Here is a 13,481-nt window from a genome sequence, read left to right on the forward strand (position 1 = left end):
CAAATTACCTAACAAGCACGTCTTTCGGGACTTGTGGGAGGAAACCGGAGCACCCGGAGGAAACCCACGCAGACACGGGGAGAACGTGCAGACTCCGCACAGACAGTGACCCAGCTGGGAATCAAACCTGGGACCCTGGAGCTCTGAAGCAACAGTGCTAACTGCTGTGCTACCGTGCTGCTCTTCAATTTCTGGTTAAAGGTAACTCCCAGAATATTAATAGTGGGAGATTCAATGATGGTAATGCCATTGAGACAAATTAGAAGCATAGATCAACAATCAAATTGGAATTGTTGGTGATAATAGTTACCAGACAGACGGGGAAAATGTGAGAAAGAGTAGCATTTTCTCAGTTAGCATATTGCCACTCCAATAGGAATGAAGAATTACTTAACACAGTTCGTGGTAATGAGGCAATCAGGCAATTTAAAAGTTAGGAGACATTAGCAACTGTAATTTAATTTTTATAGCCTTCCTATAAAGGCACACTACTCCAAGTCAGTTCTGGGATAAGTTGAGCATGAGCTCTTTGCTCTTGCACTCTCTCCCTCAAACTACAGAACCAAAGGTTTAATTTTCCTTTTTAAAGGCAATCGCTCCATTTTTGCTGGTATTGAAGTTCTGGAATAGCCTCCCTACCTCATATTCCTCCTTTATGATGCACCTCAAAACCGATCACTTTGACCAAGCTTTTGGAAGAGGACGGTGTGTGTGTATATACACAAATACGTGGGGGGGCCGTTAGGAAGAGGGGCTTGACTGATGATTCTCCTCACCAGGGAATCATAGAATCCCTGCAGTGCAGAAGGAGGCCATTCAGCCCATCGAGTCTGCACCAAACCTCTGAAAAACCCAATCCCCCACACTACCCCCAACCCCACCTCGGTGCAATTTAGCATGGACAATCCACCTAGCCTGTAAAATCTTTGGACTGTGGGAGGAAACCGGAGCACCCGGGGGAAACCCACGCAGGTAATGGAAGAATGTGCAAACTCGACACAGACAGTCACCAGAGGTCGTAATCAAACCTGGGTCCCTGGTGCTGTGAGGCAGCAGTGCTAACTGTGCCACCATGGAGAGCTGGACTAAAACCTACACCAGTATCTAAAATAATACTATTATTACAAAGTACTTAAAATATAGATGTTCAGTTATAGGATGTATTATTACATATTTAATATGTAAACCTTAATAACGAAATATGTTACCATGCTGTCTTTATGGTGTTTTGCTTTTACTGTTATCTGGCATCATGTTAATTTGAGTGTTAAAATTGGGTTACACTGAAAGATAATTTTGGATGCAGGGAGTTCAATAGTTGTTTGAAGAAAAAAAAAAAAAAGAGGGGAACATTAACAATTTTGAGGCGTGAGCAAGATAGTGAGATGGAATAATTGGCTTATTATTGGGGGTGGGGGTGGGTAGGAAACACCATCAGAATCCTGGTCCATCCTCAAGGCACAAGTCAGGAGTGTGATGGAATACTCTCCACTTGCCTGGGTGGGTGCAGCTCCAACAACACTAAGAAGTTCGATGTGGTGGCACTGTGATCCTGTCACTGGACCAGTGATCCAGAGATTCAGCGTAATACTCTGGGGACCGGGTTTGAAACCCACCGTGGCAGACGGTGAAATTGGAATTCAATAAAAATCTCAAATTAGAAGCCTAAATGATGTGCAGTGGTTTGCACTGCTGCCTCATGGCGTCGAGGATGCGGGTTTGATCCCGGCCCCGAGTCACTGTCTGTGTGGAGTTTGCTCATTCTCCCAGTGTCTGCGTGGGTCTCACCCCCACAACCCAAAGATGGGCAGCGTAGGTGGATTGGCCGCACTAAATTGCCCCTTAATTTCAAAACCTTTTTTAAAAGCCTAAATGATGATCATGAAAAGATTGTTGTTAATAACCCCAACTGCCCTTCAGGGAAGGAAACCTGCCCCCCTTATTTGATGCGGCCTACATGTGACTGCGGCCTACATGTGACTACAGACATGTGGTCGCCCCTTAAATACCAACTAAAATGACTAAGCAAGTTACTCAGTTGAAGGGCAATTAGTGATGGACAATAGGGCGATGCCCACATCCTAGGATTTAAAAAATAAAAATAAATCGTGCTATTGTGCGAGATGTTGCTACTGAACTTGCTGAAAAAAGTGTCATTGGTATCCGGAAGTAGATAATTTTACAAAGTGCTTGAAGTATTCCCGTGAAGACACCAGGAAGGCAATTTTCAACTGCCCTATGCCGCCACCCATTATCTGCCTGAAAAATGGGCAACTGGCAAAGGAAAAGCCTGGAGGGCACTTCAGAAAACCCTTTGGCAACAAGGCCCGGACCATTCGACTGTCGGAGTGTTTCTTTAAATGGGTGCTCGGCACTCTCAGGAGGCAGGTTAGTTATGAAAATAGAGAGTTTCAAATGCCAGTTGTGGGAGATGGGCCACAATTCGTGTAGACAAATGGGCAGAACATGGGCTGCGTTTGCGAGACCCAGCTACACCAGCTCTCGAAACGGCCTGACCAGCCACCCTCAAAGGAGGAACCATTTCGCTTTTCGTTCTTCTTAGAAAAGGAGATTTTTTTTTTTCCTGAGACCAAGAGGCCCAACCTGCTGGCTGATCCGCAAGATGTTCCAAACCCAGCGAGCTACTGAGCTCGGTGCCCGCAGCTCGCTACAGAATTCAAATGAGGCTTCACCCTGAAAGTGGCCCCATTTTGGGCACAGGTTGTAAAGCTCTCTTTGTATGAAGGCAAGTATTATTCATCTGTTTACAAGGTGCGGCTCCCAATTTTGGACGTGGGGGGAGGGGGTCAGATGAATATGGCAAGTGCCAACTGCTTCGGTCTGGCACTAATTCAGTGACCTGACCACCCCCCCCCCCCCCCCATTTCTGTGGGCACAAACCCTGGAGATGGCATTCACTCACACCAGTCAGGGTGGGAGGAGAAACACTGAACGACTGTTGTGCAATCGACCCCCCCCCCCCCCCCCCCCCCCCCCCCCCGACTTGAAAAGCGTTTCCTGCCGTACATCTCTGAAAACTTTGGCTGAAAGTTTTCCAATCTGACCAGACGTTTGGCAACTGCTTGCGGACATGTGGTAAACATTCTTTCACCACGGAGACCAGCTTAGAAACGGAGTTAGAACCGGAATCCCGTGAAGAGGATTTCCGGAGAGGGTGTCACTTGAGACTTTTCCATAGTTCAACCACAAACCTTGGTTGTCCAAAGCCGGGGGTGGGGGGGGGTCCCAATCTGCTCATCATTGTGCCCGAAACATTGGAGAGTTTTGGATCAGTGACACCCTACTTCTTAAGATGACATCATCACAGGATCAGGTCTCCCATTCTGCTCAGTGTTCCAGCAACCCTCATGAATCTATGGCTTCCAATATCAGGAAATGAAGAAAATGGAGCGCTGGGTCTTACTGAGTGACACACAGCTGAGTCCAATGTCAATTCTTGATCGGCGCCATGTTATTTGTAGGGGTGCAGATCATTTGAGACCTCAGACCGGTGGGGGGGGGGGGGGGGGGGGGGGGCGGGGGGGGGGGGCAGGGCAGTGGTGATCACCTCTGTTGTCTTATTTGTGTTCGCATTGATTTAGTCATGAAAGATAATGGCCGACTCCTTCCCCATTTTAGTCCCTTCCCTATTCTGGGCTGGCTGATCCAGGCCAGGTAGGAAGTGTTGCTCTTTTTAGCCTTCGTTTATTAGCTCTGATTACGTCACCTTTGCTCACGAGTCGCCAGGTATCTTTCTGATACCGCCACGTGGTTCAAGTTCAAGTTATGATTAATAAGTTAGCACACCGCTTAGTAAGAATTAAAACAACGGTCATTTATTATATACAACAAGCAATGTTCATACACTAATCCCACTATCTATATAATAAACCTAATCCACGATCTATATAATAAACCTATCAATACTGGCCAATACTTAACTTTAGGAAGAGCCCACCAGGTCAGGGAAACGAATGGCTTATCCAATCGGATCTGGCCCGCGGGATTCAAAGGCTGCTACAGGTCGATGGCTAGGTGTCTCTATCGGATAGCGATCGCTGGATTCAAACTTACAGTTGCCGGTTGCTGTTCTTGCGAAGGTCTCAAGCAGGTGAAGAGGAGAGAGAGAGAGAGATCTGAACTTGGCCCCTCACTTTTATAGGGCCCAGGGGCTTCCCGCCTCCCGGGGTGGCCCTTGACCCAGAGTCCCAAGTGATTGGATTTGTCCCCAATCCCTGGGGTCGATGTGTCCAATTGCGAGGCGATTCCTCGATCGGGGGGTGGTCGTTCACCTGTCTTTGTTTCGGCCACTGCAGGCGCCGACAGGTCTAGCCCGGTATTCAATTGCTAATATGTTGCAATTGTTCCCGGGGATAGCCAATTAAACTGCAGATGTCTGGATGGATGGGCTGTTAAAAGTCCTAAATGTAACTGCAAATGTCTGGGTTGATGGGCTGTTGATAGCCCTGAGTATCGATCTGGGCCAGCTTCCCCAGAGCCGAATATGCAATACTGTCTGTGGCTGTCCGTTTGTGTCTTGTTACCTGCTTTTCCCAACAGCCTTTCTGGTTAGCCATTTCAAATTGGGTTTTGGCCAGATTAATCGGGACGCAGCCATTTTACGTGGCTACAGAAGTAACTACCTCAAGTCCTTCATTTTCCTTTTATGGATCACTTAATTGGTTCTGATTAAACTTGCAGGGTGTAAAGTTACAGAAAGGAATTGGAGGATCCAGAAATGAACACTCCCTGCACCCGAGTCAGAAAAATGCTCAAGCTGGCTTCAGTATAAATAAAAACCTGTCAAAGCTCACAGCCAACTAAAATTAACAGACTCGCGCACGTTAGAAAAACAGACAGTGTACTGTCAAGAGAAAAGATTACGTCTGCAGCACTGTAAATATAGATGGGATGGAAAAGAAAATCTGATGCTAACATATAAAGCAGCATTGGAAGACAAGTCACTACTATTCATGAAGGGACATGCACTCTGCCAATTTCCTGGATATACACAGAATTCTACACATTTTACGGTTCACTAAATAATCCTGCCACAGCCAAGGGATTTCTCTTCAAAATCCTCCCTACAATAATCCAATGGGAAAATCAATTCATTAGAAACTTGCACTCCTGAAATAGTAATTATTAGACTCGGACAGGGGTGAATAAAATTTAACTGATTGAACTCAAACGAGGCAGATGTGATTCAAATTAATTCCAAAAAAATAAAGTTTTTCGGGGGAAAAAACCCAGAAAACGGGTATTGGAAAAACTCGTCAGGTTTTGGAACCAAATACTTCTAGAGTACCAAAGAGGAGTCATGGTGGTCTCAAAAAACTTTAATGCTATTTCTCACTGCAAGAAGCTGCCCAGATCAGATTTTATTCCAGCACATTGTCAGCTTCATTTTCACATACAGATTCAGCTATGAACAGGGTATTAATAAAAGGAAAGGGTAAATCACTCCTAATAACTTACACATCTTCACTGAATATTACTTTGCGCAATGCTTCACAGCGCCAGGGGCCCGGGTTTTGATTCCCGGCTTGGGTCACTGTCTGTGCAGAGCCTGCATGTTCTCCCCGTGTCTACGTGGGCTTCCTCTGGGGGCTCCGGTTTCCTCCCACAAGTCCTGAAAGACGTGCTTGTTAGGTGAATTGGTCATTCTGAATTCTCCCTCAGGTGTACCCAAACAGGTGCCGGAGTATGGACACTAGGGGATTTTAACAGTAACTTCATTGCAGTGTTAATTTAAGCCTACTTCTGACACTAATAAAGATTACTGATAGGCCTAAACTTAAAAGCAATGCAGTTGGCGACACAAGGAAGGTCACCCTCACTTTGCAAGCAACATAAAGGCTTATGGTCTACCCACCATCCAAGGTCTGCACATGCAGCTGGAGTCCAAGGTTGTGGTGTGGGCTCATCACCCATAGATTGCTTGTTGCAGTGATGTCAAAAACCTGCCAGCCTTCTTCCGAGGCCCAAATCACCCGGGAATCCAACAGGAACAAATCTGTGTCGCTGACGGAGGGGAGGAAAAAAATAAGGCAGTGAGTGTTTGAGTCTCAGAACACTCCAGAAAAACCCTGAAGGTTCTCACACTTAATTAGTCAGATTTCTAAAACAAAACTCCAAATTCTTTTCAGACAGAAACTTGTAACGGAAAACCAGATTGCCCAAAATAAATTACATTATGACCTTCCCCCACAATTACTGAACGGTGGATGCTGACAAAATGTCTTGCCGATGTCATGAAGTCAACGGAATGAATTTCAACAAATCCAATTTTCCCGTTTTAATACTGGGAAAACATTCAGTTCCCCACCCATGCAGAAACCAGAAACGGACAGATGCTTTGCCCAAGACAGTTCAGGAATTTTTCCCACGGGCTTCAAGCAGAAGCATTCACACTGCATTGAAAGGAGGTGCAAGAGAAAAACCCATAGTGTCCACCTCATTTGGAAAGAAGCCATTTAAGCATTGGTCACTGCGGCCTTCTAGTTATCAACCCCAACTGCCCCCATGCATTACCTCATCAAACCTGCCATCCAGGATGCAGGAGAGTGGGTGCAATCCTTCATTGTCCCACACGCCCCCACCCCACCCCAATGCTGACACCATGGACTCTGCCGGCAAAATCAAGTATCACCACTTGGCTCTGCATTTCCCTGCAGAATTTCCATTCAATCTTGCGCAACGACCTTGCCATCGCCAAACTAGTCGCCATCCAGTTGGAGATATGCTCAGAAAAACGCATGACTTCGGTCTTGTACCCAATCCCTGAAATGGTAGCAGAGTGTTACGGTGCCGAAGTGATCCAGAAACTGGAACGATTGATCAGAGTTTGAGTTCAAAACCCACAAAGCCAGTTGAGGGATTCAAGCTCAGTTCGTAAGGGATCGAGAAAATTCAAACGTAACTAAGAAACCACCAGATTTGGTGTAAAAAAAAAATTGTTATACAGGGAAGGACAGCTCGTTCCAGTCTGGTCTATGCATGACTCCGGGTGCACGGCAATGCGGTTGACTCTTAACTGCTCTCTGAAATAGCTTAACAAACCACTCCCTTGTTACAAACCGCTAAGTAACCTTCACCACGTGGACTGCAGCGATTCAAGGCTGCGGCGCATCGCCATCTCCTGAAATTGTAACACAATCAAGTGACGGAAAATAAATGCTGATTTTGCAAGCGACACCCACATCCAACCAATGAATAAATAGGAATTCAGATTGGCGATCTGAGTGGGACCCGGAGGCCACCTGCTTGAGTCACGGAGAAAATAAAGTACCTGCATTTCTGAATCGCAGGAAGATAGGAGTAGGTGCTAACTTTGGAAAGCATAAGGGCATGGTTAGCACTGCTGCCTCACGGCACTGAGGCCTCGGGTCATGTCCATGTGGAGTTTGCACATACTCCCCGTGTCTGCGTGGGTCTCACCACCACAACCCAAAGATGTGCAGGGTAGGTGGACTGGCCACGTTAAATTGCCCCTTAATTGGAAAGAAAGAATTGGGTGCTTTAAATTTATATTTTTTTAAAAAAAACTTTGGAAAGCAAGCAAAAGGCCTCGCAGCCATTCGGCATTACTGCAACACCTGACTTTCTCATCTGCTTTCAAAGACAGAGAAGGGAGGGAGGGTGGAATTTTGATCATTAAGGAGGATGTCGTTGCTCTCAAGAAGAATTACTGACTGCAGGAAGGAATCAAAGCAAACTGGGTGCAGCTGGATCAAGTAGTTGGCACAAAACCGTACCGGCTCCCTATCCTCGGGGCAAGAATTCAAGGCAAGGGCATTGTGAGAACAAATATGGGATACACAAGAAAATACCAGCGTTAATTATCCAGTTGCTCAATACTCTGATTGGGGTCAGTCAAATCTCGATGGAGGCAGGGTGGAAATATTTATGAATATTAATACATTTCCCTAATCCTTAAAGTGAGTGTCACGGCTCAGTTGGTAACCCTTTTGGCTCAGAATCAGACGGTGGTGGGTTCAGGGCTCATTCCGGGAAGTGGGAATAAAGATTGAAGCTGGTATTCCAACACAGCGCAGGGAGAGTGCGGCACTGTTGGAGGTGCTGCTTTCCGGTTGAGAATTGTAACTGAGGCCCACTCTCTATTTTAAAAAATTAATTTTTTTTAAAGAGTACCCAATTATTTTTTTTTCAATTAAGGGGCAATTTAGCGTGGCCAATCCACCTAGCCTGCACATCTTTGGGTTGTGGGGGCGAAACCCACGCAAACACGGGGAGAATGTGCAAACTCCACATGGACAGTGACCCAGAGCCGGGATCGAACCTGGGACCTCGGCGCCGTGAGTCAGCAGGGCTAACCCACTGCCCAACTGAGGCCCACTCTCAGGGAGAACTATTCCGAATAGACATCATAAACATAATTTATCTGGTCATTATCTTTAGGTGGGATCTTGCTGTGCAGTGACTGGCAGTCATATTTCCAGCACTGCAAACGCGATTACATTTCAAAAGTATTTCATTGGCTGTCAAGCACTTTGGGACATTCTGTGGTCATGAAAGGTATTATGTAAGTCTTTTGTTTCAGATTCAGGATGTCAGAACGAACTTCAAGAAAAACAATTTCCCGAGTTTTAGCTCTGAGAAATGATTCTACGATGGAGTCCCCGACTTCCGTGTGTGTGGGGGGGCAATGTGGGAAAGTCATCGTAGCCCCGTCAGATTACAATTAAATCAGATGTCACCGCTTCTGACAGGTTATTTACTGCCATGGTTTCTCAAAAACGAGGGGGGCTGATTGGGGGACGTCGCTACGTAGACTTTCAGGCAATAAAGAGTTTCTATTAAATAAATTTAAAATGGCCGAAATTTTCCGACCCTTCCCCTTGCAGGATCTCCTGGTCACACCAATGGCCATCGCCCGCAGCGTGTTCCCCGGCAGCAGAGGATGCGCGGAACGCAAAACCCCGCAGACATCAGCAGGACTGGAAGGTCCCATTGGTGACCAAGGGCAGACTGCCTCCGCCACTGGGAAATACGCCGCAAGTGGGTCGGAAAATCCCTGCAGAAAATGAGGGAGGCAGTGGCGCCAAGGTGTTTTCATTGGACTCGTAATCGAGAGGCCCAATGCTCCGAATACTCACCGTGGCGATGGTGCTGTTTGAATTCAAAAAAGAGCTGGGATTAAAAGTCTGACGGTGACCACGAAACCATTGACGATTGTCGTAAAAGCCCACCTGGTTCACCGATGTCCCCGAGAGAAGGAAGTCTGCCGTCCTTACCCCGTCTGGCCTACATGTGACTAAAGGTCCACAGCAATGTGGTCAACTCTGAAATCCTCTCTGAAATGGCCTAGCAAACCTCTCAGTTCAAGGGCAAGTAGGGATGGGCAATAAATGCCGGCCCAGCCAGCATCTCATTCATGAATAAAGAAAATAAATTCTGTTCAAGTGAATAGGGTACTAAATTGGATACGGAAGGGCACACTGAGGCTGTGGGACATCAATAGGAAATGCAGAACAGAATGCTAAGCTAGATTTCAGAACTCTCTCACTGGAGAGCCACCGACATCCAGAACAGATTACGGAAACATGTAGTCAGTGTGGATTCAATGTCGCCCCACAAAAGGAGAGATGAACGAGCTCCAAAGAATCCAGGAACATCTCAGGCTAATATGGAAGCTGTTGGAAAATAGCTGTAATCAGTGCTGTCAATTAATTATTTGTAAGTGGGCGGCACAGTGGTTAGCACTGCTGCGTCACAGAGCCAGGGTCCCGGGTTCAATTCCGGCCTCGGGTGACTGTCTGTATGGAGTTGGCACTTTCTCTCCGTGTCTGTGTGGGTTTCCCCCCACAAAGATGTGCAGGTTAGGTAAAGTGGCCACGCTAACTTGCCCCTTAGCGTCCAAAAGGTTAGGTAGGGTTACAGGGATAGGGTGGAGGTGCGAGCTCAAGTAGGGTGCTCTTTCCAAGGGCCAGTGCAGACTCGACAGGCTGAAAGGCCTCCTTCGGTACGGTAGGGATTCTATGATGAGACCCAGCTTGGTTACCTTTGGAGTATGGAAAGGAATTTGCCATTGTTGTTTTCTAATGGTTGAATTTTTAATTTCTATCTTCCCTAAAAGGTTGTGTTTAATCGCTCCACTCAATCAGTGACCATGGATTCAGTTGCCTGTCTCCTCCCCTTCCTCCTCCAAAGCTCTGGAATAACCTCCTTACACCTCTCCTTCTTCCTTTAAGACACTACCCTCTCTTTGACCAAGCTTTTGGTGATCTGTCCTAACATCTCCTTGTGACTTCATTCGTTTTCTTACATTAAAGGCGCGGTGTAAAAAAAATGTTGTTGTTGGTATGACAAAGATTGGAAAAATACAAACCATAAAGTAGACAAATAAGGCACGAATGTCAAAAGTGGCAATGGTCTTAATATTGGCATCTTCCGGGCTTTAGTCATTCAGTAGCCTCAGGATTGGCATTGCAGAGCCTGGAAAATCCTGGTAGGATTGAGCAGCCGTTCTTCACGAAAAGGCGCAGTGTCCTCAACTGCACCACAGCGACAGGGGGCTCTTTTATTGGAGTCCCCAAGGTGCGGTCATATACCACACACCTCACCACCCAATCGTAAACAGCCGAGGCTACACCAGAGATGATGCATCAGCTCCCAGCCAGACAGACCGTCTTTCATCAGGGAGGCGGTGGAAGAAGGTGGAGGGGGAACAGCCGTCCTAGTCCATGTCACCGTTCTGTTCCATGAAGGTAATTGCTGCCACACAATTCCAAACAGCATCTCCCCCCCAAAATATCTTTCGAACGGTGGAAGTTGTGGCACCCCCTGGATTTGCTCCGGGAGATGAATGCTGTATTATGCAGCCTGATGCTAGTATTGTATATTTGAGTGAAACGTTTACAGCCATTCAGTGTTTGCTGGGTTTATCTTCCCTGTTATTATTCTCATGGTTTTTTAAAAACAATTGTACAGCAACCAGTTTATCAGGCCATTTCTGCTCTGGATCTTCAATGATATCCTGGTGGGGTGTTTCAGGTAGGTTGCCAGCAATCTAGAGTTATTCCTAGATATGCTGGCTTTGGGTCACCAAGAGGTGTCGCATTCTTGTGACATGTGGGCATGGGGAAGATGAAAGCACAACAACGCTGTCTTCAACACAAAGCTTCAGCCTCCACTTTGTGCAACAGTCACTGATGACGGAGATGCCTTGGGTCAGTGGAGTGCGGCACTCTTAGGCTCTCAGTTTGCACCCTATGTTCATCGCTTAAGAAAAGCCCAGAGTAGTAAACCAGAGTCTAAATCTGGACCCCACAGTTCCTGATTATCCAGGTTTGGGAGAGGTTCACCTGTAAGGTAACAATCTAACAAAGCTCTCTGCCACATTGACGTTGAGGTGCCTTGAACGGTTACAACATAGAAGGAGGTCATTAGGCACCATGCTAACTCTTTGCAGGTGCAACTCACTTAGGTCCCTGCCTTTTCCCCTCAATCCCTGCAAATTCTCTCAGGTAGCGCATTCCAGATCCCAACCAGTTGCTGCACAAAAATATTTTCTTCACGCCCCCCCCCCCCCCCCCCCCCCATTGCTTCTTTTGCCGTTCACCTCAAATCAGGGGGTCCTCTGGTTCTTGATCCTTCAGCCAACAAACAGTTTCTCCTCATTTACTCGCCGTTTTGAACATCTCGATCAAATCTCCCCTTCATTATCTCCTCAGAGAAGTCAACCCCAATTTCACTAACATATTCCTCAGCCCCGGAACCATTCTCCCAAATCTTTTCTGCGCCCTATCGAATGCCTCGACAAATGAAAGAAAAAATACTGTGGAGAGTTGGTACCAGGCGCGGCACGCTTTTGTGGAATCATAGAATCCTACAGAGCAGGAAGTGGCCATTCGGCCCATCAATTCTGCATCGACCCTCTGAAGGAGCACCCCATCCACCTTACACCCGTAACCCCAACTAACCGTTGGGCATTAAGGGGCAATTTAGCATGGCCACTCCACCTAACCTGCACATCTTTGGACTGTGGGGGGGGGGGGAAACCGGAGCACCCGGAGGAAACCCCACCCAGACATGGGGAGAACGTGCTGACTCCCCCTGGACAGTCACCCAAGGCCGGAATTGAACCCAGGTCCCTGGCACTGTGAAGCAGCAGTGCTAACCACTGTGCCACCTGCAGTGATCTCCAAATAGCATTTGACAACAAAAAAAAAAACGACGATTTGCACTTAAAATGGTAAGACCCGAGAGTGGATAAAAACTGGATTGGAAGCTTTGGTTATTCAGTGGAAGAGTTGTGTTGAAGTAGCTGTATCCCCGGACTCTAGCATAGCACAGGAGGCTGCCATTCAGCCCCTCATGCCTCTGCTGGGTCTAAGGAGCAATTATGCTTGGTCCCAAATCCAGTTTCTTTTGTCCTTAACCCTGTAAGTTCCTCATGCTCAAGTACATCCAACTCCCTTCAAAAATCATATATAGAATGATCTCTTGGCATTCACCCACACGCCAGAGGGAACAGTTTTTCGCTATCCACTCTATTCTCTAATAACAGAAGTTTGCCATCCTTGGTAACATCCTGGTGAACCTCCTTTGAAGAGCTTTCCTCGAGTGTGGTGTCCAGGATTGCGCACAACACTCCAGCTTAGGCACAATCCGCTCACTATCACCTCTCAACTACTGAACTGCTCATCATCAGGCATCCGGTTAGCAGATATTTTCTCCAATTCAATGCAGAGAAGACCAAAGCCAGGGGCCTGGGTCCTAAGCTCTAGTATTCCCTCCCGTAAAATCTCCAGCTCTCCTCTCTATTTTGCTTCCCTCCTTCCAGTCTCCCCTTAACACCTGCCTCTTTGAACAAGCTTTTGGTTACCGCACCCACTATTGCCATTTGTGGCTCAATGTGCTATTTTGCTTTATAATGCTCAGGTAAACCCCGTGAGATTATTATAGCCTTCAGTCTCCACCACAAACAACTTGGATTTATATAGCGCCATTGACATAGCATGATGCAAACAGAGACACTTTCCAGGATCATCAAACAAAGTTCGACACAGCCAGGTAAGATAAAAGAGGTTATGTTTGAAGGAATGCCTTAAAATGAGGTAGTGAGGTGGACAGGGTTAGGGACTGGAATCAGGAGCTTAAGGCCCAAGCAGCTGAAGGCACGGCCACCAAAGATGTAGTAATGGTAACAGAGATGTACAAATAGGCCACAATTGGCAGACGGTAGGGAGATTCTCGAGCCAAGCCAACAATGGAGCCCAACGGCAATGATTCCACTGCAGCCGGTGAGATCAGCAGACTTGGCACAGAAGAGAAATTGAACCTGGAATCTTCCTGGTGTGTATACTTTAATAGAACGGCTTATTAACTTGCCCACTCGACCCACAGTGGTAGGTCATTTATCCCATCAAGAACATGGGGGGGAAAGGGGAGGGGAGAGGAGGTTAAGTATTGGAATTAGTAAAAGATTAATTATATTATGACAGCAACCCAGTATC

The 13,481-nt window shown here is 46.8% G+C and overlaps 1 protein-coding gene across 1 annotated transcript in view; it reads right to left on the minus strand.

The window, feature by feature from the left end:
- The window catches only part of bmp6 (bone morphogenetic protein 6), a 136,112-nt gene that overhangs the window by 61,803 nt on the left and 60,828 nt on the right, over positions 1-13,481 (minus strand). The window contains exon 3 of the mRNA XM_072467003.1: positions 5,876-6,024. Coding sequence (XP_072323104.1) covers positions 5,876-6,024 — 149 coding nt within the window. The remainder of the gene's footprint in view (positions 1-5,875; positions 6,025-13,481) is intronic.

The sequence above is a fragment of the Scyliorhinus torazame genome, chromosome 11 (assembly GCF_047496885.1).
Source record: "Scyliorhinus torazame isolate Kashiwa2021f chromosome 11, sScyTor2.1, whole genome shotgun sequence".
Lineage (NCBI taxonomy): Eukaryota > Metazoa > Chordata > Chondrichthyes > Carcharhiniformes > Scyliorhinidae > Scyliorhinus > Scyliorhinus torazame.